At 34.4% G+C, this 26,358-nt stretch overlaps 1 protein-coding gene across 1 annotated transcript; it reads left to right on the forward strand.

The window, feature by feature from the left end:
- Positions 1 to 2,767: 2,767 nt before the first annotated feature.
- On the forward strand, positions 2,768 to 20,112 carry LOC124356953 (carnitine O-palmitoyltransferase 1, muscle isoform). The gene is given in 13 exon segments (XM_046808289.1): positions 2,768 to 2,945; positions 6,761 to 6,891; positions 8,167 to 8,276; positions 11,250 to 11,323; positions 12,294 to 12,386; positions 13,250 to 13,371; positions 13,458 to 13,659; positions 13,868 to 14,067; positions 14,931 to 15,135; positions 17,901 to 18,008; positions 18,369 to 18,394; positions 19,763 to 19,778; positions 19,780 to 20,112. Coding segments are annotated over 13 exon segments (1,482 nt in total). The 5' UTR covers positions 2,768 to 2,804; the 3' UTR covers positions 19,834 to 20,112.
- Positions 20,113 to 26,358: the final 6,246 nt, after the last annotated feature.

A 26,358-nucleotide genomic window follows, 5' to 3' on the forward strand; every position in this document is an offset into this window, starting at 1 on the left:
GTCATTTAAGTTGCAAGCTTAATATGATAATTACATGAAACTAATTAACATTAAATGCTTTATATATATATATATATATATATATATATATATATATATATTATATATATACGTAATACATATATTACGGAACAATTTGTTATAAATGTAAAGAATTGGTATCATTAAAAACTAGACAAGTTTATAAATTTGTTGTAGAAATCGTGTTATTGTTTAGCAAATTTTACGTTAAAATAATATCTGACTTATTGGAACTATTCTTCTCACCAATAGTTGATAATTATTCTGCTCTTGAAAATACTGCCTCATAAATTAATTCGGTAGTCAAGTACTCAATTGTAATATATAATTGGCGTGACAAAAGATCGTAAAGTACATCGTTATTACGTTGACAATTGACAGACTATATGCAGTGCTTATCGTAGCTAACACAGTGATATTAGTGTAGGTGTACAGTTTGTGGCCGAACTGGACTAACAATTGACAGACTATATGCAGTGCTTATCGTAGCTAACACAGTGATATTAGTGTAGGTGTACAGTTTGTGGCCGAACTGGACTAACAATAATGACAGACTATATGCAATGCTTATCGTAGCTAACACAGTGATATTAGTGTAGGTGTACAGTTTGTGGCCGAACTGGACTAACAATTGACAGACTATATGCAATGCTTATCGTAGCTAACACAGTGATATTAGTGTAGGTGTACAGTTTGTGGCCGAACTGGACTAACAATTGACAGACTATATGCAATGCTTATCGTAGCTAACACAGTGATATTAGTGTAGGTGTACAGTTTGTGGCCGAACTGGACTAACAATAATGACAGACTATATGCAATGCTTATCGTAGCTAACACAGTGATATTAGTGTAGGTGTACAGTTTGTGGCCGAACTGGACTAACAATTGACAGACTATATGCAATGCTTATCGTAGCTAACACAGTGATATTAGTGTAGGTGTACAGTTTGTGGCCGAACTGGACTAACAATTGACAGACTATATGCAATGCTTATCGTAGCTAACACAGTGATATTAGTGTAGGTGTACAGTTTGTAGCCGAACTGGACTAACAGTTGCTCACTCAGCTGAAGCGATCAGGGTGAAGTATATGCGTGTGTAAGTATTAGGTTTCATTGATTATTATTCATCTATGAAATGGTAAGTTTAAGATAATATTACTAATCTATCAAATAGTAAGTTTAAGGCAAAAAATCGCAATTGAAATTAACTATGCTCAGAAAACAATCTACTTACATTAGAGCAGGTTAAGGCTAAACGTGCCAGCCACCTCAAAGAGCAGCACCAAGATAAAGCAAATTTTGAAAACTGTGTGTAAACTAGCTGATACCGAGCGAATAAAAGACTGTGATCGAACTATTCAACAGATTTGAAAGTAGAAATTTCAAAATTCATAAGAAGTTATTGTCTACCAAATGACCATCTGCATATTTTCAGTTTCTAATATATTTTAGATAAAAATGATGTTCAATTATTTTGTTACCCTATTATACATAATATAATTTTTCTGCCTGTTTACCTCAAATTCTATGACTGTCTGCTTACAAATCCCGTTATCAAAATTAAACTCAGTTGAAAATTAAAGGAAAAAGAAACTTGACCACAGAAGTGCTGCCATCCGTCGGATAAATTTCTTAACATTTTCGAGTATGTTTAGTCTCAAACTTAAGAGACATTGTTCCTGCAGAAGGGCATCTAGAATGGCTACATTTACCAAATCTGAACTTTTAAAATAATAGTAATTCTGGCTTGATAATCTCCTCCTTTCTATCTCATTCTGCTAATCCACAAGGGTATTATTCTCTCCGTGTTAGAATAAGGGAGAAATCGGTACAGTACACTATCGGTTGATACTGCTGAGAAAAAGTATTTCTGACAGAGACAGGATTTGAACCTGCGCTATATAAAACTGAGATGCTAAATCCGACGGACAACTACGGCAACTGTCTCTCCCAATTCAAAACAATATTAATTTATTATAGTTTCGTTAGCTACCCGCAAACTCCGCCTTTCTTTATACATATACTATATCGGCTATATACGAGTTTGTAATATTTGACAGATATTCTCAGATATTTGTGATCAAACCCTCTAGAATTTTATTTTTTTACACGATGGTCTTTATCTTGGTGGTGCTTTTCGTTTGTGATCAGTGTCAGACCAATCGGGAACTGATTAAGTACTTGTATTTTTGTTGAAAATGTCATAGAATGTTTTTATTGGTGTGCATTAATATTTTAGTGCTTAAATTATCGTCGACAAAGTTAAATTTTACGAACGTAATTTAACTATTTATAGACCTTGGAGCACTGACCGGCTAGGTCCGATCAGACTTTGTTATACAACGTATATTTATTTTATGCATCTTTAGTATAATTATTATATAGTTTAATAGTATTATTATTAGTATTATTCGTAATGTATTATTAGTTCTTATATAAAGCGTGTATTATAAAAGACAACATCTTATAAATCATACAGAAGTTGGGATTAATAGACTTAAATGTTTTATTGTTTTTAGTTTTTGTAAAAATGTTTATATAAAATTTTTAAATAAAAATAATTTACTGAAGTGTGGTCTGATTACATTTTTCTGTCCTACTTCTTAAGAACAATTCTCTGTAACTATTTTTAAATGTTATATAGATAAGCGATTGTATAACTTTTAATGATTTATTTTTACCATTACGTATTTTGATATTTAATGAGTATTTTTTGGAGATTTGTATACAATTTGTACTTATTAGCAAATCACTTTCCAGGATATTGAGTAATCAACCATGGCTGAAGCACACTCAGCTGTTGCGTTCTCCTTCTCGATTACTCACGAGGGCTGGGACGTGAACGTAGATCGCGAGGTTCTACACTTGGTCTGGGCCTCGGGAGTTCGGTCGTGGAAGAAGAGACTTGCCAGGTTCAAGGTCAGTTGAAATCGGTTCTACTACGGTTCACCACCAACGATAACCTTATTATTGGATTTATTATCTGCATCATTGAAATACTACTAATTGGTGTTAATGACTGACATTTGGTTTTTATATATTTTTTATTTAACTCCCTCCTTTTTATTTCGTAATAAGTTTCGTTTAAATGTATGTAACACTTATCTTTTTACTAATTTCCTTGTCAAAAAATAAAGTTCATTAGTTTATCTTCAGGTAAACTCTGTTTACACAATTAGACAACAAATTATAAATTATGTAAAATATTTACTGCTCTAGCTTGACTTTCATATCGTATTTACTTTTTTATATGAAAAAATCTTTGTTTACAATAGGGAGTAGTATTTCTTATCACACGCAATACAAGATTGTAATTGTTAGTTTGTTACATGTTTAGCATAGCATTCATTGTATAAGAGAATTGTTGAAGATGTGTATCACACAGGGGTTCTATCTAGCTGAAAATAATAAACCTTGAGGCTATTAAGAATATCCAATGCAACTAAGAGGTTTAGACCAGTTTGTCAGAACTAGTTGAAAGTTGGTCCATTTAAGTTACCATCTAAGTTACCATCGGAATATAGTGGGGTCTATTACTTGTCCATTGTAAATATCACATCAAGTATTTAATGTCTTGTACATTCTGATGGTTGACATCCATCATCCAGTGAGGTTTCTGAATACACCAGTACTGCATATTAAGGGTTAATAATTGGCTATGACTTGTAAGGTCCTTGCATCTTAGATACTTTGATGAAAATTACGATCTTCTGCAAGCTTATTTTATATTTCTGGTCCCCAGCGAAAAATTCATCTTGATATATCTTGGTGAATTGAAATATGGTATGGATGAAATGTATGTTTATTAAGAACTCTCCACATGAAACCATGGTTCATTCCAAGTCTAGGACAAATCTTCTGGTAGAGTTGATATCAACCGCTGCTTCAAGATGAGCTGTGTCTGACAACCAAATGTTGGGTGTTTACTTTGGTTGTACTTCACCAATAAAGGCCTACTGTTATATGGTTATACAAGTCATACTTCTCATTTTGTAAAGGGTATAATAAAGTTCTTCATACATCAAATAACAAACAAATAAAATTAGCTCAAGTCATTATGAAAGATAGACTACTCAATCCATAAATAAAAAAGTCACGATTAGTTATATTTAGGTTTATTGTTGCAGTATTTGAATAACTAATTTAATATAAATTAAACTGGTTTCAATAAAACAAATGACTTCTTTTCTTAGAGGTGGTGTGTAAACAACTTGGGTTTTTATGTATTTATTGTGGTATACACCATGTAATCAGAGCGTACTCATACTCAGCTTTGGTGGACCCCAGAAAAGATATTCAACTGGGCCCGTGATATCCACCATGTCCCACCACCGTGCCCCCATCACACCACTGGATATTATTTTTAAACAAGGGGTTGATTTTGTTGAGGTAATCGTTTAGTTCACCATTCTAGCATAGCATGTTCATTTACTTTCAAATGGAAATACTTTATAAAACACTTGTTTCATTGTATTGTAAATTGTTGACGTATGTGAAAAGAAATCATAGTTGAGCACTCAGACCGTGTATTCTAGATGGGAGTAGATCTAGAATAGATAGATACTAGATTCTTATAGTTTAAGCATAATGTCAAAATCTCTGATTCTTAATAGCTTTTGACATTTATAAACAGCTGTTCGATTTGATAATCCAAAGCTAATCTTTCTTTGGCTGTTGCTCAATAGACTTTCCTCCTGCCAAGCCGTGTGTTATGAAATATTCACCTATAAAGGCATTCTAATTTAATTCAAGCAAATTTTTTAGAGCATCAGAATTTTACTGAAAATTATGAAAACAATATAAAAGTCCGTCCGGCTCAGTCAGAAGAAGTAGGTAGTTTATGTTACAGATAAAATATTGTTAATTTATTATCATGAGATTTACATGTTATTCAGTATATTGAAAACTATTAGAGGTACAAATAAAGTTTATAACGAAAATGTTAGTAAAACGTGCAAGCATTCCAGAACACTGTTTATTTTCTGTAAGTCCATAAATAACGGAGTTGTCAGTTTTTTTTTCGAAGCTTAAACAGCCATCTTATTGAAACAAAATTGTGTACCACAGTGGCCAATGAGCTTAGCCGGTCAATTTTTGTACTGAGTTTCAACTTGATTAAGTATTCCTATCACGAGTTAATAGTGATACCAAAGTTCTTATGGGATTTCCATGTAATCAATATCTCAAAAACCGTTAAAGATACCTAATATTACTTTTGACAAAATTTTAGTTCATCTTATTAGCATTCCAGAACACATTGTTTTTCTCCAGATCCTTAAAGACAGAGCTATGAATTGTTTTCAGTTTTAAAGCTGCTATATTTAAACGAATTGCAAACAAAACTGGCTAACGAACTTAACGTAGAAAACAATTTTGAACTGGGGTGTCTTGGGCTCTGGTGAAGTTATATAGAAATTTTCCTTAAGTGTTACCATACGGCCTGCTATCAATAGGCTAATTTTGTATTCAAAATCTACCTAAAACTCCATTTTGCAGACAGTAGTATTTTGTGATTATACTTTTCCAGCACTAGCTGCAGTTTTCTAAACTTATGATTGGTAATTGAAATTAAATTTTAGAGTAAAATTAAAAAGTTATTAACAGAAATATTTATTGTTTGGACTTGAACATTGGCGACTTCAAGTGAATGCACAATTAATATGAACTAGAAAAGTGCTGCAGCTATTTTTGAAAACTAGGCCACTCATAAGGTATTAAATTAGAATCAATGAGGCCTAATGAGCAACAAGCATCAAGCAGCACAGGATATGGAAGCAAAGGTCATTGAATGCACAATTAATATGAACTAGAAAAGTGCTGCAGCTATTTTTGAAAACTAGGCCACTCATAAGGTATTAAATTAGAATCAATGAGGCCTAATGAGCAACAAGCATCAAGCAGCACAGGATATGGAAGCAAAGGTCATTGAATGCACAATTAATATGAACTAGAAAAGTGCTGCAGCTATTTTTGAAAACTAGGCCACTCATAAGGTATTAAATTAGAATCAATGAGGCCTAATGAGCAACAAGCATCAAGCAGCACAGGATATGGAAGCAAAGGTCATTGAATGAATTTACATGTTAATTTTATCAGAAAGTGGATCATAGTCTGCCGCAAGGTACTGTTAGGAAACAAACTGACCAAAACTGCAGTTACAATTATTTGTGAATTTTTTTTATAGCTGATTAATTTTTTAAATTATGTATTTCTTTATAAGTAAACACAAATTGTTTAAGAGCAGTGTTTTACGTTCTGGCTTTCTTTGGAAATTTCATCTGCAATTCCGGGTATGTCACACAGAATGTTCAAACAACTTACGGTATTATTTTAGTATTACTTAGGCCCTCTAAGAATTAATATAGCCATTGCATGGCACATTTGATATACTGTAATATCGTTTTCTAAGTATTTCATTTATGTAATTAAAACAATTTTAACACTATGTTTTATTCGTGAGAATTAAAAAAAAATTGGTTCAAAGGAATTTGTGTAACCGTTCCGTTACAATCTAATCTTAAAAAATCATTGAATTTGCCTGCTGATAAATGAAAGAAATTGGTTCATATAGTCAACACTATCAATAATTCTTTCTAAGACATTAATAGAAGTAAAGTTTTAAAACAGTAATGAAAAGATTGTTTTAAATTAATTGTTAGTTTACCTACATTCTGTGAGCATAATTATTAAAGATATTGTATATTTTAGTGTGTATGGTTGTTTGTTTGTTTCAGAATAACATAAAAAATGGAGTTTTTCCTGCTCCACTACAAAGTTTGTGGGCAACAGTGGCACTCATCACCAGCCTGCACTTTGCTGGAATAAAACTTCCTTTTTTCGATTTTATTCTTTCAATATTACCCGAGTAAGTCCATCAAGCTAATTTTATTTAACAATTTAAAATACTGATAGAACCATTTCAAGATACTCCAATGTTGTTAAAACTTCTTTAAATGTATTTTCTTAAAATAGACAATTATAGAATTGATACAATTTTTATTCATTAAAGTACATTATGTATAAGAATGGTGTCAAGTTCTTTATTAAATGTCTGTTTTTAAGAAAGAATAGGACATTACATAGGTATATGTCATAGGTAACATAACATGATTATCTTAATAAGTAAGTCCTCACTTAAAACTGTTATACAATTTTAAGTCGTATTTAACAATCTAAATACATATGTTTTACATTATCATGTGCTAAAAACTCATCAATGGTATACAATGGATGTTCAATTAGGCAATTTTTAAAATGTTTTGTTTCCCTTTTAATTTGTATACAGTCCGGCAATTTAGTACAAAAATGTATTTCCCTGGTAGGTATGTTTCTTCTTAAAGAATTCTAAATTATCAAGAGCAATTGCAATATTCTCCCTGTCTTGGGTATGATAATTGTGGAAGTTCCCCAGAAGTGTTGAATTCTGGTAAGAATGATTGACTATAAAATGTATTAACAGTCATTATTCTTTGTACCTTAAAATGATATCTGACAGATGCAGAGTAATCAGAATAATCTAAATTCAATGTAATTCTTGAATTCATCTATGCAAAATTAATATTCTCCCCAAACTTTCCCTTGGTTGCTCCACATATGCTAATTCCAAATGAGAAGCAAAATGTATGAAGGTAAAATATATTGTGCATAAGGTAAGGTTTTTCTTGAATAATTGTTGAATAATCTGTTCTGAGGTAATTTTTTTATGGAACATGTATGGTCAACATGTTTGTTTCATCTAATATTTTAACTTCACTTTCAGTCAAAACAATGAGGAGAGATTAAATTATTATATATCATTGTAAATTTCACAGCTATGAGGATGATATAAATATGTAAAACACATATTTGGTGAAAGTTTATTTTGGAAAAACTTATTGAAATGGCTCAGAAATGTTTACCCTAATTGTGGATACATACATTTGTTGTAAAAATTATATTCCATTGATCTGACAGTCTATCTCAAAATTTGTGGTAATTAAAAAATAGTTTGTCCCCATTTTAATCTTTTTGTCATAAATTTGGAAACATTTTTAGATGATATTGTACATAATATTCTTATACTAATGAAAATGTTTAACTAATGTATTAATGGTTTAAATGAAGATAGATGTATGTTTAACTAATGTATAAATTGTTTCAGAAACAATATGAACTACCAGATTATTACCTGCTTCATCCAGTCACTTCTCTTCTGGCTGTTTGTCATATACGTGTTTAGGTACACACTTAAGTTACTGCTCATGTACAAAGGTGAGTTTTATAACCGACTAAAATATTTCACTGTCACAATACAATGCAAACCACCAGCAATGCTTTTCATTTAGTTTTTGAGAGGTAAATAGTCTAAATTAAGAGTGAAACAGGATAATAATAATCAGAAATGGCCTTTGGCAGTTATTTAAATTCATCAGTATTCATTGAAGGCCACACTTAAACTTGAAGGCCTATAATCCTAGTTGTTAGAGTGTAAGTGTTTAGTGCAAGTGTTCTTATTATTTTTGGCAGTAAATTATTACTGTATTATAGTTTTCAAATCATGCTGGTAAAAATAAAAAAATGGTAATGACCGCATAGTTGACTGATAGTGACAGTGGAAGCAGGCTAGAAAACATCCCCACAATAATTTATTACATTTTTTTTCATGTTTTCTGAAATTGTATTTGAATTTCAATCAGATTACAAACTGTAAGAAGAAAGAGGAAGGGAAAAATATGAAATATAAGAAGGTCAGAATACAAGAAGGCCAGAAGTTGACAAGGCCAAGGTCATTCGTACTGGTTATGGTATAATTTCCTGACAAATGACATGGTTGCAGCTATCAAAAGAGATTCAGCACTAGGCAAAATGTTCTATATAAGTATGTTTTTTTTTTTCAGAAAATATCATAAACATTCTTTATATTAAAATCTGGTCATTATATATCGTGTTTAAGTTTTATTCTTTCTTTCATTTTTGTTAATTGATGAAATCCCGAAAATTGATGCAATCTTTTGAAAAATTAACATTAGTCTAATATTTAATTTGGTAACTGACATATTTTTGTTTGTCAAATTGTTTTTAGAATGTTCTGTAACACACATCTAAATAGTTTTACAACTTTATGCTTAGGCATAGTTTTGGTTGCACATGAAACAAATTACTTTAGAAGAGGACCCATGGAGAAAGAAATAAAAGGAGAAACTCCCTAGTAGCTTAATTAAGGAATTAATTAAGGATTGTGTGTGTGTAAAAGGTAGAAAAACAGCATATTCATTTTTATACAGGTTAACTTGTAAAAAGTATAACTTCGAATAATCAATATGGGACAAAAAAACTACTTTCTTATGTGGTCAGTGTGAAGGAGGATATAACCTATTAAAAGCCAGTCTATAATCCTAGGTCAGCTCAAGTTGTACATAATTTAAAATGTGTAATTAGAAGAGGAATAACTCTTTTATCATGTGACCAGTGTGATGAAGGATATAACCTATTAAAAACCAGTCTATAATCCTAGGTCAGCTCAAGTTGTACATAATTTAAAATGTGTAATTAGAAGAGGAATAACTCTTTTATCATGTGACCAGTGTGATGAAGGATATAACCTATTAAAAGCCAGTCTATAATCCTAGGTCAGCTCAAGTTGTACATAATTTAAAATGTGTAATTAGAAGAGGAATAACTCTTTTATCATGTGACCAGTGTGATGAAGGATATAACCTATTAAAAACCAGTCTATAATCCTAGGTCAGCTCAAGTTGTACATAATTTAAAATGTGTAATTAGAAGAGGAATAACTCTTTTATCATGTGACCAGTGTGATGAAGGATATAACCTATTAAAAGCCAGTCTATAATCCTAGGTCAGCTCAAGTTGTACATAATTTAAAATGTGTAATTAGAAGAGGAATAACTCTTTTATCATGTGACCAGTGTGATGAAGGATATAACCTATTAAAAACCAGTCTATAATCCTAGGTCAGCTCAAGTTGTACATAATTTAAAATGTGTAATTAGAAGAGGAATAACTCTTTTATCATGTGACCAGTGTGATGAAGGATATAACCTATTAAAAACCAGTCTATAATCCTAGGTCAGCTCAAGTTGTACATAATTTAAAATGTGTAATTAGAAGAGGAATAACTCTTTTATCATGTGACCAGTGTGATGAAGGATATAACCTATTAAAAACCAGTCTATAATCCTAGGTCAGCTCAAGTTGTACATAATTTAAAATGTGTAATTAGAAGAGGAATAACTCTTTTATCATGTGACCAGTGTGATGAAGGATATAACCTATTAAAAACCAGTCAATAAGCTTGCAAAAAGTTCTGTCAGGTAAACCTTTAATAACTCTTTACGCCTTTTTTTTCCATACAAAAGCTTTTTGAGCAGCGCTACTATTTCCCCCTAATAAAATTCCATGCATTAAAAGTGAATGAAAGAAGGCATAATAGGCTGTCATGAGCATATCCATGCTAACACAGAATCTTAATTTTCTAAGTAAATAGGTAACTCTTGCCAGTTTTTTACACATCATTTACACATGTAAATCCAAGCTTAGCTTACTATCTAAATATACTCCTAAAAGTTTTACCGGGTTAAATTTAAATCATCATAGTTATTCTTATCCAGAGAGAAACATATGTTCTCTGCTTTATCACTGTTTACAAGAGAGTTAGATCTGAACCATTTATTTGCATCACATAGCAGCCTCCTACAATTTAACAATAACTGGTCTATTTTTTTATTGCTACTTACTAGGGTGTTGTCATCAGCATATAGTACAGAATAACATGGTATATTGCGTGCAAAGTCGTTCACAGCCACCACAAACAGAAAAGGCCCTAACACTGAACCTTGTGGTACCTCTATTGTAACATTTTTAAGATCCAATTTGTCTCTACCTTGTACAACCATTTGTTTTCTACCATTGAGATATGAAGAGAAGATCTTCAATTCCACACCTTTTACACTGTAATCTTGTATTTATTTAGTGTAATTTATGTGGAATACAATATTAAAAGCTTTAAAAAATCTATCAATCTAGCTGAACAAACCATTTTATTGTCAAAGCCATTTAAAACATTAGAAACCACTAATTCCACAGCTTTAATTAATTAATAAGAGAGAGGACTACGCACCATCTCGTGGCAGACCAAGTTTTGGTTGATATGTGTCAAAGTGGTGTCTGGTGCCAGCATGTTGGAAGTTTTCAGTGTGACAGTACTGTGATGTATGATTACAGGTTGGATGTACGAAGAGAGAGGACGAGGACGCACCATCTCGTGGCAGACCAAGTTTTGGTTGATGTGTGTCAAAGTGATATCTGGTGCCAGCATGTTGGAAGTGTTGAGTGTGACAGTACTGTAATGTATGATTACAGGTTGGATGTACGAAGAGAGAGGACGAGGACGCACCATCTCGTGGCAGACCAAGTTTTGGTTGATATGTGTCAAAGTGGTGTCTGGTGCCAGCATGTTGGAAGTTTCAGTGTGACAGTACTGTGATGTATGATTACAGGTTGGATGTACGAAGAGAGAGAGGACGAGGACGCACCATCTCGTGGCAGACCAAGTTTTGGTTGATATGTGTCAAAGTGGTGTCTGGTGCCAGCATGTTGGAAGTTTTCAGTGTGACAGTACTGTGATGTATGATTACAGGTTGGATGTACGAAGAGAGAGGACGAGGACGCACCATCTCGTGGCAGACCAAGTTTTGGTTGATGTGTGTCAAAGTGATATCTGGTGCCAGCATGTTGGAAGTGTTGAGTGTGACAGTACTGTAATGTATGATTACAGGTTGGATGTACGAAGAGAGAGAGGACGAGGACGCACCATCTCGTGGCAGACCAAGTTTTGGTTGATATGTGTCAAAGTGGTGTCTGGTGCCAGCATGTTGGAAGTTTCAGTGTGACAGTACTGTGATGTATGATTACAGGTTGGATGTACGAAGAGAGAGGACGAGGACGCACCATCTCGTGGCAGACCAAGTTTTGGTTGATATGTGTCAAAGTGGTGTCTGGTGCCAGCATGTTGGAAGTTTTCAGTGTGACAGTACTGTGATGTATGATTACAGGTTGGATGTACGAAGAGAGAGGACGAGGACGCACCATCTCGTGGCAGACCAAGTTTTGGTTGATATGTGTCAAAGTGGTGTCTGGTGCCAGCATGTTGGAAGTTTTCAGTGTGACAGTGCTGTGATGTATGATTACAGGTTGGATGTACGAAGAGAGAGAGGACGAGGACGCACCATCTCGTGGCAGACCAAGTTTTGGTTGATGTGTGTCAAGGTGATGTCTGGTGCCAGCAAGCCCTTGCTCTACAGCTACCAGGGTTCTCTACCCAGGTTGCCCCTTCCGTCTGTAGATGACACTATGGAGAGGGTAACGTTCTGTTAAATATCCATATGTAGACTAACTCTGGATGGATCTTTAATATTTGTATTGAGAATTTTACAAATTTTGTACGAAAAATAAGACCGATGCTCTTATAAATTTGAAAATATTTACTCTTTGCAAGGAAATGGTAGACACTAAAATGATAAACTGTTCCTTATTTTTGTAACATCATTGTCTTTTACTAAAACATAATTTGCAATGTTATAAACGGATTACATGTGCTTGATTTTGGCCTATTATTTAGAGGCCTACTTTTAGTTGATCATAGACAGGATTTGTACCTGTGCTATCTCTGACTCAGTTTCAAAGTTCTACTACGACTTAGACCATGCAATAGGCATTTCTGTATTACAGTTGTTGACTGTATTCAATATTAGTATTCTAAGTTACAGTATGTGTTACTTTATTTGGAATAAAGCCACTAAATGGAGATTTTCTTTATTTACATATAAAGTACATGCTCACTGGACTTTAATGCCAGAGTTCCAGGATATTTCAGATGGTACGCTGAATTGCCGTAAATGGTATGAAACAAGTGTTTCATTCATATTGGCTGATATGGGCGCCCCTGTAATGATGCAGATGGTCTAACACTGGAGTGTGGTAAACTTGGCTGAGACCTATAAGTCCCACTTGGAAGTGAATATGATACAGCATTATTCTATACAAATTCATTTTTGGAAGTCAAAAAAATTGATCGATATAAATGATTTTACAAATATTTAAATACACATAAAAATTGTATTTTAACAATTTGATAAGCCATGATGAATACTAGTGAGGAATCTAGAACATGTGTCAGTTAGATATCACTGTGTTATATTTACACAAAAATTGAAATGTTTCAGTATCTCCGCAGTGTCAGACCACTGTTAGATGACACACAGTATGGGAGGATGGAAAAACTTGCGAACGAGTTTAAAAATGGAATTGCTGTGAAACTGCAGCGTTACTTGGTTCTCAAGTCATGGTAAGGCTCTTATTTTGTGTATAACAGATAGAACACATTCTTTGTTTGTATTTTACATTGTTCATATCAAAATATTATCTACGCAGGTGGTCAAGCAATTACGTGTCGGATTGGTGGGAGGAATACGTCTACTTGAGAGGCAGATCACCTCTCATGGTAAATTCCAACTTCTACGGAATCGATGCCATTTTGATGCACCCTACCACAAACCAGGCAGCACGCGCTGCCACCATAATCCACACAGCTCTCCTGTACCGTCGACTCATCGAACGGCAAGAACTAGAACCAGTAGGTACTTTAGTGTTACTGAACTAGTCGTCATTTCATTTAAGTATGCAAAATTTGTGAGATATTTTGTGTATTTAAAGGAAATTGTTTTAGCCTATCAACAAATTATGTGTAGCTGGGTTGACTAGCATATTTGTGTCTTATTAAAATTTGTTAAAAATAATTGGGAGAGGTTGAATCATTAAGTTGTCAAACCGTTATGTTACAGATATTGATCCAAGGCCTGGTGCCGCTGTGCTCTTGGCAGTACGAGAGAGTGTTCAACACCACGAGGGTCCCAGGGGTGGAGACGGACAAGATAGTCCACTACAATGACTCCAAGCACATTGTCGTCTACCACAAAGGGAGATACTTCAAGGTGCCTATTTATTACAAAAATCGGATCCTTCTGCCAAGTGAAATTGAAATGTAAGCCATATAATTTTACCAATACTTTACTTCCATTACTCATTTCAACTTATTAAAAAACAATTACACTGCAATTTGGAATGTAAGTATAGGCTACAATAAGATTTTTTAATTATATCTTCTTAGATTCCTGCAATAGACCAATAATTGTAACATTTTAATGTTTATACCATTAGGTATTTTTATTTTTAACAAGCGAATTGTATTTAATTAATTAGCTTTGAAGTACATTGAATAATGTTATAACATGAAAACAGAATACTTCCTTTGCTTAATAATATTTTAGTTGGACCTCACTAATTGACATCAGTTAAACTGACAGGCTCTGGAACTGACATAATTAACTTAAAAGCGGTGATATGGTTTTGCATTTGCTTAATAATTGATCCAGAACCAAGGCGCAGTGAAAGTTTAGGTGCATTCTAATAACATTCATTTTAAGGGGATTAAAAAAATATTGTTATATCGGGGAATTCACTATAACAGAGTTTTTTATGCTTATTATAGTGTGTACATTTCTGGTATTTTCATTATATCAGCTCTGTCCCATATAGCAAGATAAAAAATAAAATATTTTGATCTTTACCAACAATCAAGTCCCATTGTCACAGGTTGCAAGATTCTAATGCACATTATTTTCAGCTAAAGTGTTATGAAAATCATTTGTACTTTTTTATGATATAATACCATATTAGATAACTTTATTAAATCGTGGCATAAACGGTTGGGAATAATAATTAGAATACTCAAGACTACCTTTATATCCTTCTCCAATTCCTTCTAAATTTTCCAAAAAAATTCTGGACATAATTATTATTTCAATATAAGGAAAGAAATAATACAAGTTTCAAATATGTTTTTAGACAGATGAACCACATCCTACAAGACACAAGTACACCAGCTGTTGGAGAAGAGAAGCTGGCATCTTTAACAGCTGGAGAACGAACTGCTTGGGCTAATGCAAGAACAGAATTTTTCTTCAAGGGCACAAACAGGACTAGCCTGGATGCCATAGAGAAATCTGCTTTTGTTGTTACCCTGGATGATGTTCCATATGAGTTTGATGAGGTTAGTTTGTAATTATATCAAATTGCATTTGAAAGTAACTTATTTTCATTAGAAATTAAAATGCACAAACTATATTTGTTGTAGTTGTTACTTTTCAATTATTAGGAATACATATAATTTAATTAAGTTGGAGTTTTCAATAATTTAATTTTGTTTATCATCAGTATTTATGTATGTTAGAAAAGTATACAACTTCCCTTTGCTGACCGATTATTACATGACCGACTATCTCTGATCGGTGAAATGGATGGAGAGGGGACCCTTCTGAGACCACCAGTGTGTTTACGACCACTGGTGCTTCATATGTTATGGGTTCACCCAGTCAGTGAGTCGCGGTGCTCTGCTTTATAAGTTATGGGTTCACCCAGTCAGTGAGTCGCGGTGCTCTGCTTCATAAGTTATGGGTTCACCCAGTCAGTGAGTCGCAGTGCTCTGCTTCATAAGTTATGGGTTCACCCAGTCAGTGAGTCGCGGTGCTCTGCTTCATAAGTTATGGCTTCACCCAGTCAGTGAGTCGCGGTGCTCTGTTTCATAAGTTATGGGTTCACCCAGTCAGTGAGTCACGGTGCTCTGCTTCATAAGTTATGGCTTCACCCAGTCAGTGAGTCGCGGTGCTCTGCTTCATAAGTTATGGGTTCACCCAGTCAGTGAGTCGCGGTGCTCTGTTTCATAAGTTATGTGGTTCATCCAGTCAGTGAGTCGCGGTGCTCTGCGTCATAAGTTATGGGTTCACCCAGTCAGTGAGTCGCGGTGCTCTGCTTCATAAGTTATGGGTTCACCCAGTCAGTGAGTCGCGGTGCTCTGCTTCATAAGTTATGGGTTCACCCAGTCAGTGAGTCACGGTGCTCTGCTTCATAAGTTATGGCTTCACCCAGTCAGTGAGTCGCGGTGCTCTGCTTCATAAGTTATGGGTTCACCCAGTCAGTGAGTCGCGGTGCTCTGTTTCATAAGTTATGTGGTTCACCCAGTCAGTGAGTCGCGGTGCCCTGCTTCATAAGTTATGGGTTCACCCAGTCAGTGAGTCGCGGTGCTCTGCTTCATAAGTTATGGGTTCACCCAGTCAGTGAGTCGCGGTGCTCTGTTTCATAAGTTATGGGTTCACCCAGTCAGTGAGTCACGGTGCTCTGCTTCATAAGTTATGGCTTCACCCAGTCAGTGAGTCGCGGTGCTTTGCTTCATAAGTTATGGGTTCACCCAGTCAGTGAGTTGCGGTGCTCTGTTTCATATGTTATGTGGTTCACCCAGTCAGTGAGTCGCGGTGCTCCGCTTCATAAGTTATGTGGTTCACCCAGTCAGTGAGTCGCGGTGCTCCGCTTCATAAGTTATGTGGTTCACCCAGTCAGTGAGTCGCGGTGCTCTGCTTCATATGTTATGTGGTTCACCCAGTCAGTGAGTCGCGGTGCTCTGCTTCATATGTTATGTGGTTCACCCAGTCAGTGAGTCGCGGTGCTCTGTTTCATAAGTTATGTGGTTCACCCAGTCAGTGAGTCGCGGTGCTCTGCTTCATATGTTATGTGGTTCACCCAGTCAGTGAGTCGCGGTGCTCTGCTTCATATGTTATGTGGTTCACCCAATGATAAGTTTTGCCATTGGTGACTGTTGCAGGACTGCCAGATCGCGGGTTACTCTCCACTCATATATGGCCATCTTGAATAGTCTAAACCACTATTTATCTAAGTATCACCCATAGACTTAACTTCAAAAGCTACACAAAAGTATCACGAAGGTGATCTTCTGAAACAGAATGGGCAAGGATTTTCAAACTCTGCTCAATACTTTAGTCATAGTGAAATGCAAGCAAGAACATGTAATAACATCGTAACAGAGCGCTGTGACTAATTGACTGGGTAGAGCACAGAGAATGTCTGGTGGGGTCTTTATCTCTATCTATCCAACTCTGTCCAACTCTATCTTTATCTAACCAACTCTGAGGCGGTTAACTTGTAATAATTTGCCTACAAAGGGAGTCTGGATACTTATATAACAGATCTCGTATAAGATGAAATCGGTTAATATAAGTTTATAAATTTTATCGATATCAGAAAGAGTTGAAACTACATCACATTTTATTAAGGATTGGTTTGGAAGACAGTTCCAAAACTGACTGTCTAATGTTCAGGAGATTTAAATAACATAATATGAATAAACCTTTAACACTTTTAAACTTTTATTTTTCTTACGATGTACATTTCGAAATCAGTGATTTCATCTTCAGGTACAAAATAAGGTTAAGTTAATTATAAAAATAAATAATTAAAACCAATTTGTCATGTGTTCTTTACTACCTTGGTGGCTAAATTTGTTGTATTTATTTTGTACCTGAAGATGAAATCACTGATTTCGAAATGTACATCGTAAGAAAAATAAAAGTTTAAAAGTGTTAAAGGTTTATTCATATTATGTTATTTATATTTATAAAACACTTTTCGAGGCTACATCTCTAACATTCAGGAGATTGGCATTTTTTCCGCTGTAACTGTAGTAAATAGTGTATATCAGTGTACAAAATTAGCTCATAGTTGTATCTCAAGCATGTAAGTTTTAAGTAGTAAAAGTAAAGTTTCCTCATTGTGTTGGCATTTCTTTATAATAAAACTGAACTCACTTTCCAAACCATCTAATTTTTAATTGTAATTATTGCATTAAATTTGTTTCTGTTTGGCTTCTATAAAAGATATAAATAAATTTTGAAAAATAAAAATTGCGATATTTATGAATACGTCCTTGTATATGTAAATCTGAAGTGTGAAAACAAACAATTTCAGAAAGACACTGGAAAGCTGGACAACTATGGCAGAATCTTGCTCCATGGAAAGGGTTATGACAGGTGGTTCGACAAGTCATTCACCCTCTGTATAGGCACCAATGGCAGGGTGAGTCGTCTTTCATTTACTAGTAAAGTTTATCTTCTGTAGAACTGTTTCGTATTCTATACATAATATTTCCGTAATTATTTTGGGAACTATTCTATGTATGTTTTCATCAATACAGATATTTACAATTTTTCTGTAAGTGTCTGATAGAAATTTGTGTTCTGTAGTCATTGTAAATCACATATCGTGTGTTTTCAATCAATGAAGAAATGTTAAATTTATTTATCAAAATTTCAAATGCATGATAAACAATAGAACAAAAGTAGGAGCCTCATTAATGAAATTTGGTTCCATTTCTATGTATAACTTCTTTTGACTTTTATTATTTATGATGCTTTAATACCTAATTTACTCTTTCAGATTGGGTTCAACGCTGAACATTCGTGGTGAGTAAACAATCAAAACAGTGATAAAGGTTAAACATACCAAGAAAAAAGTATGTATTACAGGCTAAAACATGGACAGAAATGAATTACCTAGAATAATGTAACATAAATGACAATATTTTTGTATAACTATGTAAATGTACATGTCCCATTCATTATATGTGTAAGTAAATAAGATTAAATGTATATACTAGCATGTATTCTACGTTTTCATATTTTTTTTAAAGTTTCACTCCCACAATCCAATGGTTACCAAAGTGAGCATTTATTTTTTAATAGTAAACTTTCTTAACCCTGATGTGTGTCGATCTTGTACTTGAGAGTTACATTACTATACGCTGTTCTTTTCAAAGAATACAGAAAAATTGTTGATCATAACTGAAACATTTGTTATATTCAGAGTCGTTCTCAAGCTATTTGACCTGTATTATAAACATAATTTAATTTTTCATAAAACAATAAAAAGGTTTTAATAACATTAGGGTTAACACTTTTAGTATACTCGAAAATGAAAAATTAATTTCATAATTAAAAGAATTATGTATTCCTTGACTATATATTTTCTCTTGTCAATAAATTACCCTGTTATAGGAAAGGCGAATTGATTAACTATTTTATTATTTTTTAATAGTAGGAACTATAATAGATAAAAATAAGGCTTTTTAATATGATTTAATTCAAATTCTTTATTGACATAACTTCAAGAAATGCAACAGCATCAGTTACATACCTGATATAATAATAGCGATTATTTCTGAATATTGTTTTCTTATCATGTCATACTAGTAGTAATCAGGGATACCAACGTGGTCTGTCGGAGATAATCAACAAGAACATTTAAACTGGCTATGAACTATAAACTCAGTAATAATCTGTTGATATGAGTAGTAAAACACAGACACTCACCAAGATAATGAGCTAGATGTATGCCAAGGTCATTCATTATCTTGCTGAATGATTTGTTTATGTACACTTCTAGAAATTACTATATTATGAAAATTAACCAGTATAATTTAAATTTTATTCTATTATTTTTTTAAATTTCCATTTGTACGGCAATTAATGAATGAAACCAATTTAGTTTTTGAACCTGACTGTTTTCAAGAAATCAATGAAGAATAAACACAATATTAAATCCTCCTGATAGTTACCTGAGAAAAAATAAACAATGAATAAAGTCATTGAAATCCAAATTAGTATTTATATTACAAAAATGCATTCTGACTGTAATCGTTGCTATGTTTCTTGTAGAAGTTGGACACAGTAAATGTCACAATATCCTAACCTCTGACTCGTGGCCTATCTACCCCTACCTCTCCTTACCCTCCTAATCCTCGTTGACCCGGAATGATCTGGTGCTGGTTTCAGGGCAGATGCAGCCGTTCATGTCCCACTTCTGGGAGTACGTAGTGTCTGATGAAACCGTCAACATGGGGTAACTTGTCTCTCAGTCACTCTATCACTCTCTCTCTCTCTCCTTTCCCTCTCTTCTTTTTTTCAGTTCAAAGTTTTTCAGTTTGTCTCGAGCTGAACATTTAGCCAAAGTTGTATTTCATCTGAAATGTTGCACATTTTATATTACTGGTAAAGGCAGTATAAAGCTTAAACAGTCAATTTCTTCTGAGTTTATAATCCCTGAGATACTACTCAAAATAAATGTTCCGCTCGGACAGCAGATTTTTAGTTGTACGCTTAAGTTATTTGCAGTTTGGTGGCAGTTTGTTTACTTTTTCTTCACTTCAGGGCTGATGCGCCGGTAATGGGCCACTTGTGGGAGTATATCATTGGAACTGATATGGTCGAAGGGTAAATATTAACTAATTGATACCTAAACCTACACTAACAAGATGCAGTCTCCACATTACAAGTCTATTAGATTACTTGTGAGTGAGTGCTGTTTGAGAAAAGGTCCAAAGAGCGATCTTCATCTTGTTTCAATTGAGTGATGTGGAAAACAGAGACAAAAATGTTTGATAAGCACAAATATTTATTGTTATTATTGATTAGCCTATGATAAAAACAATTATTAAAATATTATATTGCGTTACGTAAGAACTATTATTCAAGCATTCAGTGATACAAGGCATTAAAAAACTTATGTACTTAGCTTGAAATTACCGTACATGAGGCCTCCTCTTGTTTTCCACTTCACAGTTTTTATATTGTTGTGTGTTTTGGTTTACTATGTATGATTAATACTTAACATTTAATTGTTATTATTACAAAAAGATTGCAGTTTACTTTTTAAGACATTAAGTAAGGAACATTTTATTAGAATAACAAAGTTGAGATATATCAGCTAAAACAAGGATAACGGATCTTATCTCTCCGCTCATGTATTGGGTTGTGGTTTCTTCACTATTCAGTTGTTAGAGGAGTAATAAATGTAGTATGCAATTTTTTATTACTTGCTCGAACAGCAAATAATTGGATTCTTTTGGATATGGTTTTGTGATCTATTTAATCCAATGGCGTATATTGCCCATAATCAGTTGACGCCGGCTTAATTACCGATGGCTCTGCTTATCATTTTAACTTTGTAATTATGGAGTAGAAAAATATTCCCGATATACATTTTTTTTTTGCATTTGTCTATACTATTATATCGATGGTCTGTTAAAATGTAGCATGTTCAATTTTGAAGCTGGTCGACTCTCAAAATCGATTGTTGAGTCGTCTGTTGATTGTTTGTTTTCATTAGTCGCCGTCTGAAATGGTGTCGTGGTAAAATGATGTTGTTCTTTTCTGAAAGTTTTAGTAACTTTGTGGAGAAACATACTCAATGAAAGTAAAAATGAAGTGCGTGATGGTAACTTTTGAGTGAAAGTGACGATGAAGAAATTTAAGACAATTATGTTACAAGGCCTATTCTTTATACTGGTGGCCAAAGCAAGCTAATGAACCACATAATTTTATTTTTAGTGGAAGATCTGGTATAATTCCAGTTTTTACTAGGCAACTAAATACTTAAAATATAAGATAGTAAAATAAAATTTATCATGTCACAAGGTTGTTTAGTATTTTTAATTGACTTTAAGCAACCACACAATGATTTCCATTGTTAAAAGAAAAAATAATTTCGGTACCTGATGGTAAAAAAATTTTAATTTTAATTATTTTTTTTTTAGGGTAATTGATCTTGTGTGGCAAAATGTTAGTTCTTTTCTGTCAACCAGTAACAAACCAAAGTTTGCAGAGCATCTGTATCCCAGACCTCTAAATTTAGGTAAAGACTGAATCAAGACTATACATGACATAGTTTTTAGTATGTTTGAGGTTAAGTGAATCCTCAAACTGTTGACTAACATTACAGATTCTTGGAATTAATTTTTTCTTGAATCATTATTGAAAGAATAATCAATATTTGAATCCTATTTCCTCCTTTCCAATTACTGAAACAGGGTCGAATACTAAATAAGATTAGCAAAATTTTTGTCTCATACATAATAAACTTGCAAGGATTATACTCGAGGTGGATCGATACAAACAAAATTTAATTCCGATACAGAAATTGTGGTCTTGATTCGAATTCGATGCCATTTCCCATTTTATTTGTAACTAAGAATGTAACAAGGTAATTGGTTTTCTTGATATACAAATTTCAACATATGAAACATACATATATCCTTATAGATGTCATATTTATAAAACTACATAAATTATGAAATTTACAAAATAAGCAGTATTCTGTTTGTTTTCTGCCAAGATGTGAACGCAAAGTAATGCATGAATAAACACACACACACACACACACACACACACACACATATATGTAGTAGTAACATAACAAAACCATTTTGCTTTTTACATTCTTATAGTAAATAGGAACTGCAAGTTAAATATTATTTACAAAAAGTGTTAATTTGGCTGTCTATCTACATGTTTTAATAGAAAAAGTATAATAAAAACACATCCATACAATCAGTAATTTGTGTGTACTACTGATAAAATGTCGTCCACAAATAAAAACAACATGGTGTGGCGATGTATGAACACAAGCATAAAATCCCCCCCCCCACCCCCCCCCCCCCCCACCCCCCCCCCCCCCCACCCCCCCCCCCCCCCACCCCCCCCCCCCCCCACCCCCCCCCCCCCCCACCCCCCCCAACGAGTATGTATCTGCTTGTTAAGGGCCCATATAGATACAGAATAACACTGTCTCCCAGTTCGGTAGTTGTCTTCGCCTCTTGTCTCATATACGAGTATGTATCTGCTTGTTCAGGGCCCATATAGATACAACAGAATAACACTGTCTCCCAGTTCGGTAGTTGTCTTCGCATCTTGTCCTCATATACGAGTATGTATCTGCTTGTTTAAGTGCCCCATATAGATACAGAATAACACTGTGCTTCAAAGGAAAAACTACACAAGATTTGGAAATCACATCATTTGTGGAACTGACTTCATGCATTCAGTATTTTACTGACAGGAATTTGAAAACGAACCAATCAAAATCAAATGTCATCAATTTTCATTTCTGCCTAAGACCCAAGGGAATAATTTGCAAGGCAACCTGCTGTATTTTGTGGACGATGTCCCTTTTAGAGGAAACTGGATCCAACGAAATTCCTGGAGATGTACATTGATCAAGGTCTGACCTGGGACGACCACGTTAACAATAATATGTGCTAGAATTACTTCTGGCATATTTTGCCTTGCGAAGCCTAGCTAAATACTGTTTTCCCCTGAAGTCTTAAATGACGTCATATTTCGGTCTCATATATCCGCACTTTGCGTATGGCTTGAGACTGTGGGGGGGCTGTGCCAAACACAAGATGGAACGCGTTTTTAGGCTTCAAAAAAAGGCAATTAGAATTATTGCAAAGTTGAGTTACAGAGAGTCGTGTAGAGACTCTTTTAGGGAGCTGGGTTTGCTGACATTGCCCTTTCTCTATATGTTTTCATGTGATCCTGTACTGTCAATCGAAGTGCACTTTAGTCCGGGGCAGGACTTTTCATCAGTATGAAACTAGAGCCAGGGACAACTTTAGAGTCCATAGTCATAGACTGGCGGTATCTCAGCATTTACCGCATCAGGTTGGCGTCGGCCTTAATCAACAAGCTCCCTGAAAGTGTAAAAAATGTAACTAATCAAATCCAATTCAAAACTCGTCTCAAATGCCTGTTGGTGTCAAAAGCATTTTATTCGCTAGAGGAGTGGATGAGTCGCTGGGATATCTAAAAATATCTTAAATTACCAAAATTTAAAATCTGGATCCAAAGATAGTGTGAATGAGTGAAATGTAAGTCTGACTGTGTGTGAGTGTGTAGAGTATTTGCTGTTTGAATATATGACGACTGCTATAACAATGTTATATATTGTCTAAAAGCAATAAAGAAATGATTTGATTTGATATGACTGTCTTCCCAGTTCGGTAGTTGTCTTCGCCTCTTGTCTCATATACGAGTATGTATCTGCTTGTTCAGGGCCCATATAGATACAGTATAACACTGTCTCCCAGTTCGGTAGTTTGTCTTCGCCTCTTGTCTCATATACGAGTATGTATCTGCTTGTTAAGGGCCCATATAGATACAGAATAACACTGTCCCCCAGTTCGGTAGTTGTCTTCGCCTCTTGTCTCATATACGAGTATGTATCTGCTTGTTCAGGGCCCATATAGATACAGAATAACACTGTCTCCCAGTTCGGTAGTTGTCTTCGCCTCTTGTCTCCTATACGAGTATGTATCTGCTTGTTCAGGGCCCATATAGATACAGAATAACACTGTCTCCCAGTTCGGTAGTTGTCTTCGCCTCTTGTCTCATATACGAGTATGTATCTGCTTGTTCAGGGCCCATATAGATACAGAATAACACTGTCTCCCAGTTCGGTAGTTGTCTCTGCCTCTTGTCTCATATACGATTATGTATCTGCTTGTTCAGGGCCCATATAGATACAGAATAACACTGTCTCCCAGTTCGGTAGTTGTCTTCCGCCTCTTGTCTCATATACGAGTATGTATCTGCTTGTTCAGGGCCCATATAGATACAGAATAACACTGTCTCCCAGTTTCGGTAGTTGTCTCTGCCTCTTGTCTCCTATACGAGTATGTATCTGCTTGTTCAGGGTCCATATAGATACAGAATAACACTGTCTCCCAGTTTCGGTAGTTGTCTCTGCCTCTTGTCTCCTATACGAGTATGTATCTGCTTGTTCAGGGCCCATATAGATACAGAATAACACTGTCTCCCAGTTCGGTAGTTGTCTTCGCCTCTTGTCTCATATACGAGTATGTATCTGCTTGTTCAGGGCCCATATAGATACAGAATAACACTGTCTCCCAGTTCGGTAGTTGTCTTCGCCTCTTGTCTCATATACGAGTATGTATCTGCTTGTTCAGGGCCCATATAGATACAGAATAACACTGTCTCCCAGTTCGGTAGTTGTCTTCGCCTCTTGTCTCATATACGAGTATGTATCTGCTTGTTCAGGGCCCATATAGATACAGAATAACACTGTCTCCCAGTTCGGTAGTTGTCTTCCGCCTCTTGTCTCATATACGAGTATGTATCTGCTTGTTCAGGGCCCATACAGATACAGAATAACACTGTCTCCAAATTGTAGTAATTCGGAGGAACCAACAGTTAAAATTATCTTTTTTTATTTTTTTTTATGGAAATTCTTTGATACTCGTGTTTTTATTATTTTGAAAAAAGAATGAATGCTCTCAAAACACGTTTATATTGTATGTGTATTACTAACGTATGATTTTACTTTCTTAAGCTAAATTCTAATAATATTAGTTATATATAATCAAGATTCGCAATAAACGATACAATTCGTTATTAAAATTTTCCTCAACCATAAATAGACTACCAAGCCGGTTATCTGCAACATCGATTTAGGAACTAATATAAAACTGTACTTGTGGATTATCCCGGATGTAAAATTAAATGTACACGAGTAGTTGTATTAAATTAATCGCTGAGTTAGATGTGTAATAAGTTTAAGCAAGATGAAACACGATCTCAACAGCTGCACATCATATTGTATCATTATTAACATGTGAATAGGAAAACTGAGTAAATCTCTGTGAAGCAAACGTAAAGGTCAAGGTCATGTATAAATTACTGAAGTACAGCTGAACATTATTTAGCTATTATAGAGCACTAGCCAGGGCAGCCAACCTCGCAGAATGGAACAAGACAAATGCCTCATTAATAAGGTATTTGGCCACATGCCAACGTTACGTTGTCGCTGAAGTCGCCAGTGCGTATAATTACCGTTATATATCTGCCTCACATTATGTTACTGTGGATTAAATTATGTTTCTTGGCATTCGAGTTTTGCAAGCGATATCGTTTCTGAAATTACTACAAAAACTTTGATGCTAAAGGTTTATAGACTATTGATGCTTACAAGTTATTAAAATTGATATTTGTCGTTGCCAACTTTACAATTCTCGGGCATCGGCATATTGTCTTCTCTTATCCGTGGAAGATAAACAATGCCTGTTTTATTGTATTACATTCCAAAATGTAACTTGCATCGCCTTATTCGATAATTATGTAAAATAATTTGGGTTTCATACAAACGTTCACACACATTGAAATTTACATTTAATACATTTCCTTAAACACGATCTCATATTGACTGCATGTAGTACTTATTTTATATTCAAGTAAATACTCCAGTGACTCATCATGAATTCTTCAATAGAGTACTGGAAACAATGCCATTTAGATCTCTGTTGGCGATTGAGAATAATACAATTTATGCCACGATATCCCTGGCTTATAAACGACACCTTTAGTTTATACTTAAATTCGATGACCATGATTGCATTCATTCGTATACTAGTATCATATGAACCAAATAGTGTACCATGAAACCGAATAATATTTTAATTAACTTAAGATTATTTCAAAAATAGAGAGCATAACAACATAACATAAAAAATCCTTCATTGAATTATTGATAATTATTAATAAATATATTTTGCGGAAAGATATGAATTGAACCA

This window comes from Homalodisca vitripennis, chromosome 1, assembly GCF_021130785.1.
Source record: "Homalodisca vitripennis isolate AUS2020 chromosome 1, UT_GWSS_2.1, whole genome shotgun sequence".
NCBI lineage: Eukaryota > Metazoa > Arthropoda > Insecta > Hemiptera > Cicadellidae > Homalodisca > Homalodisca vitripennis.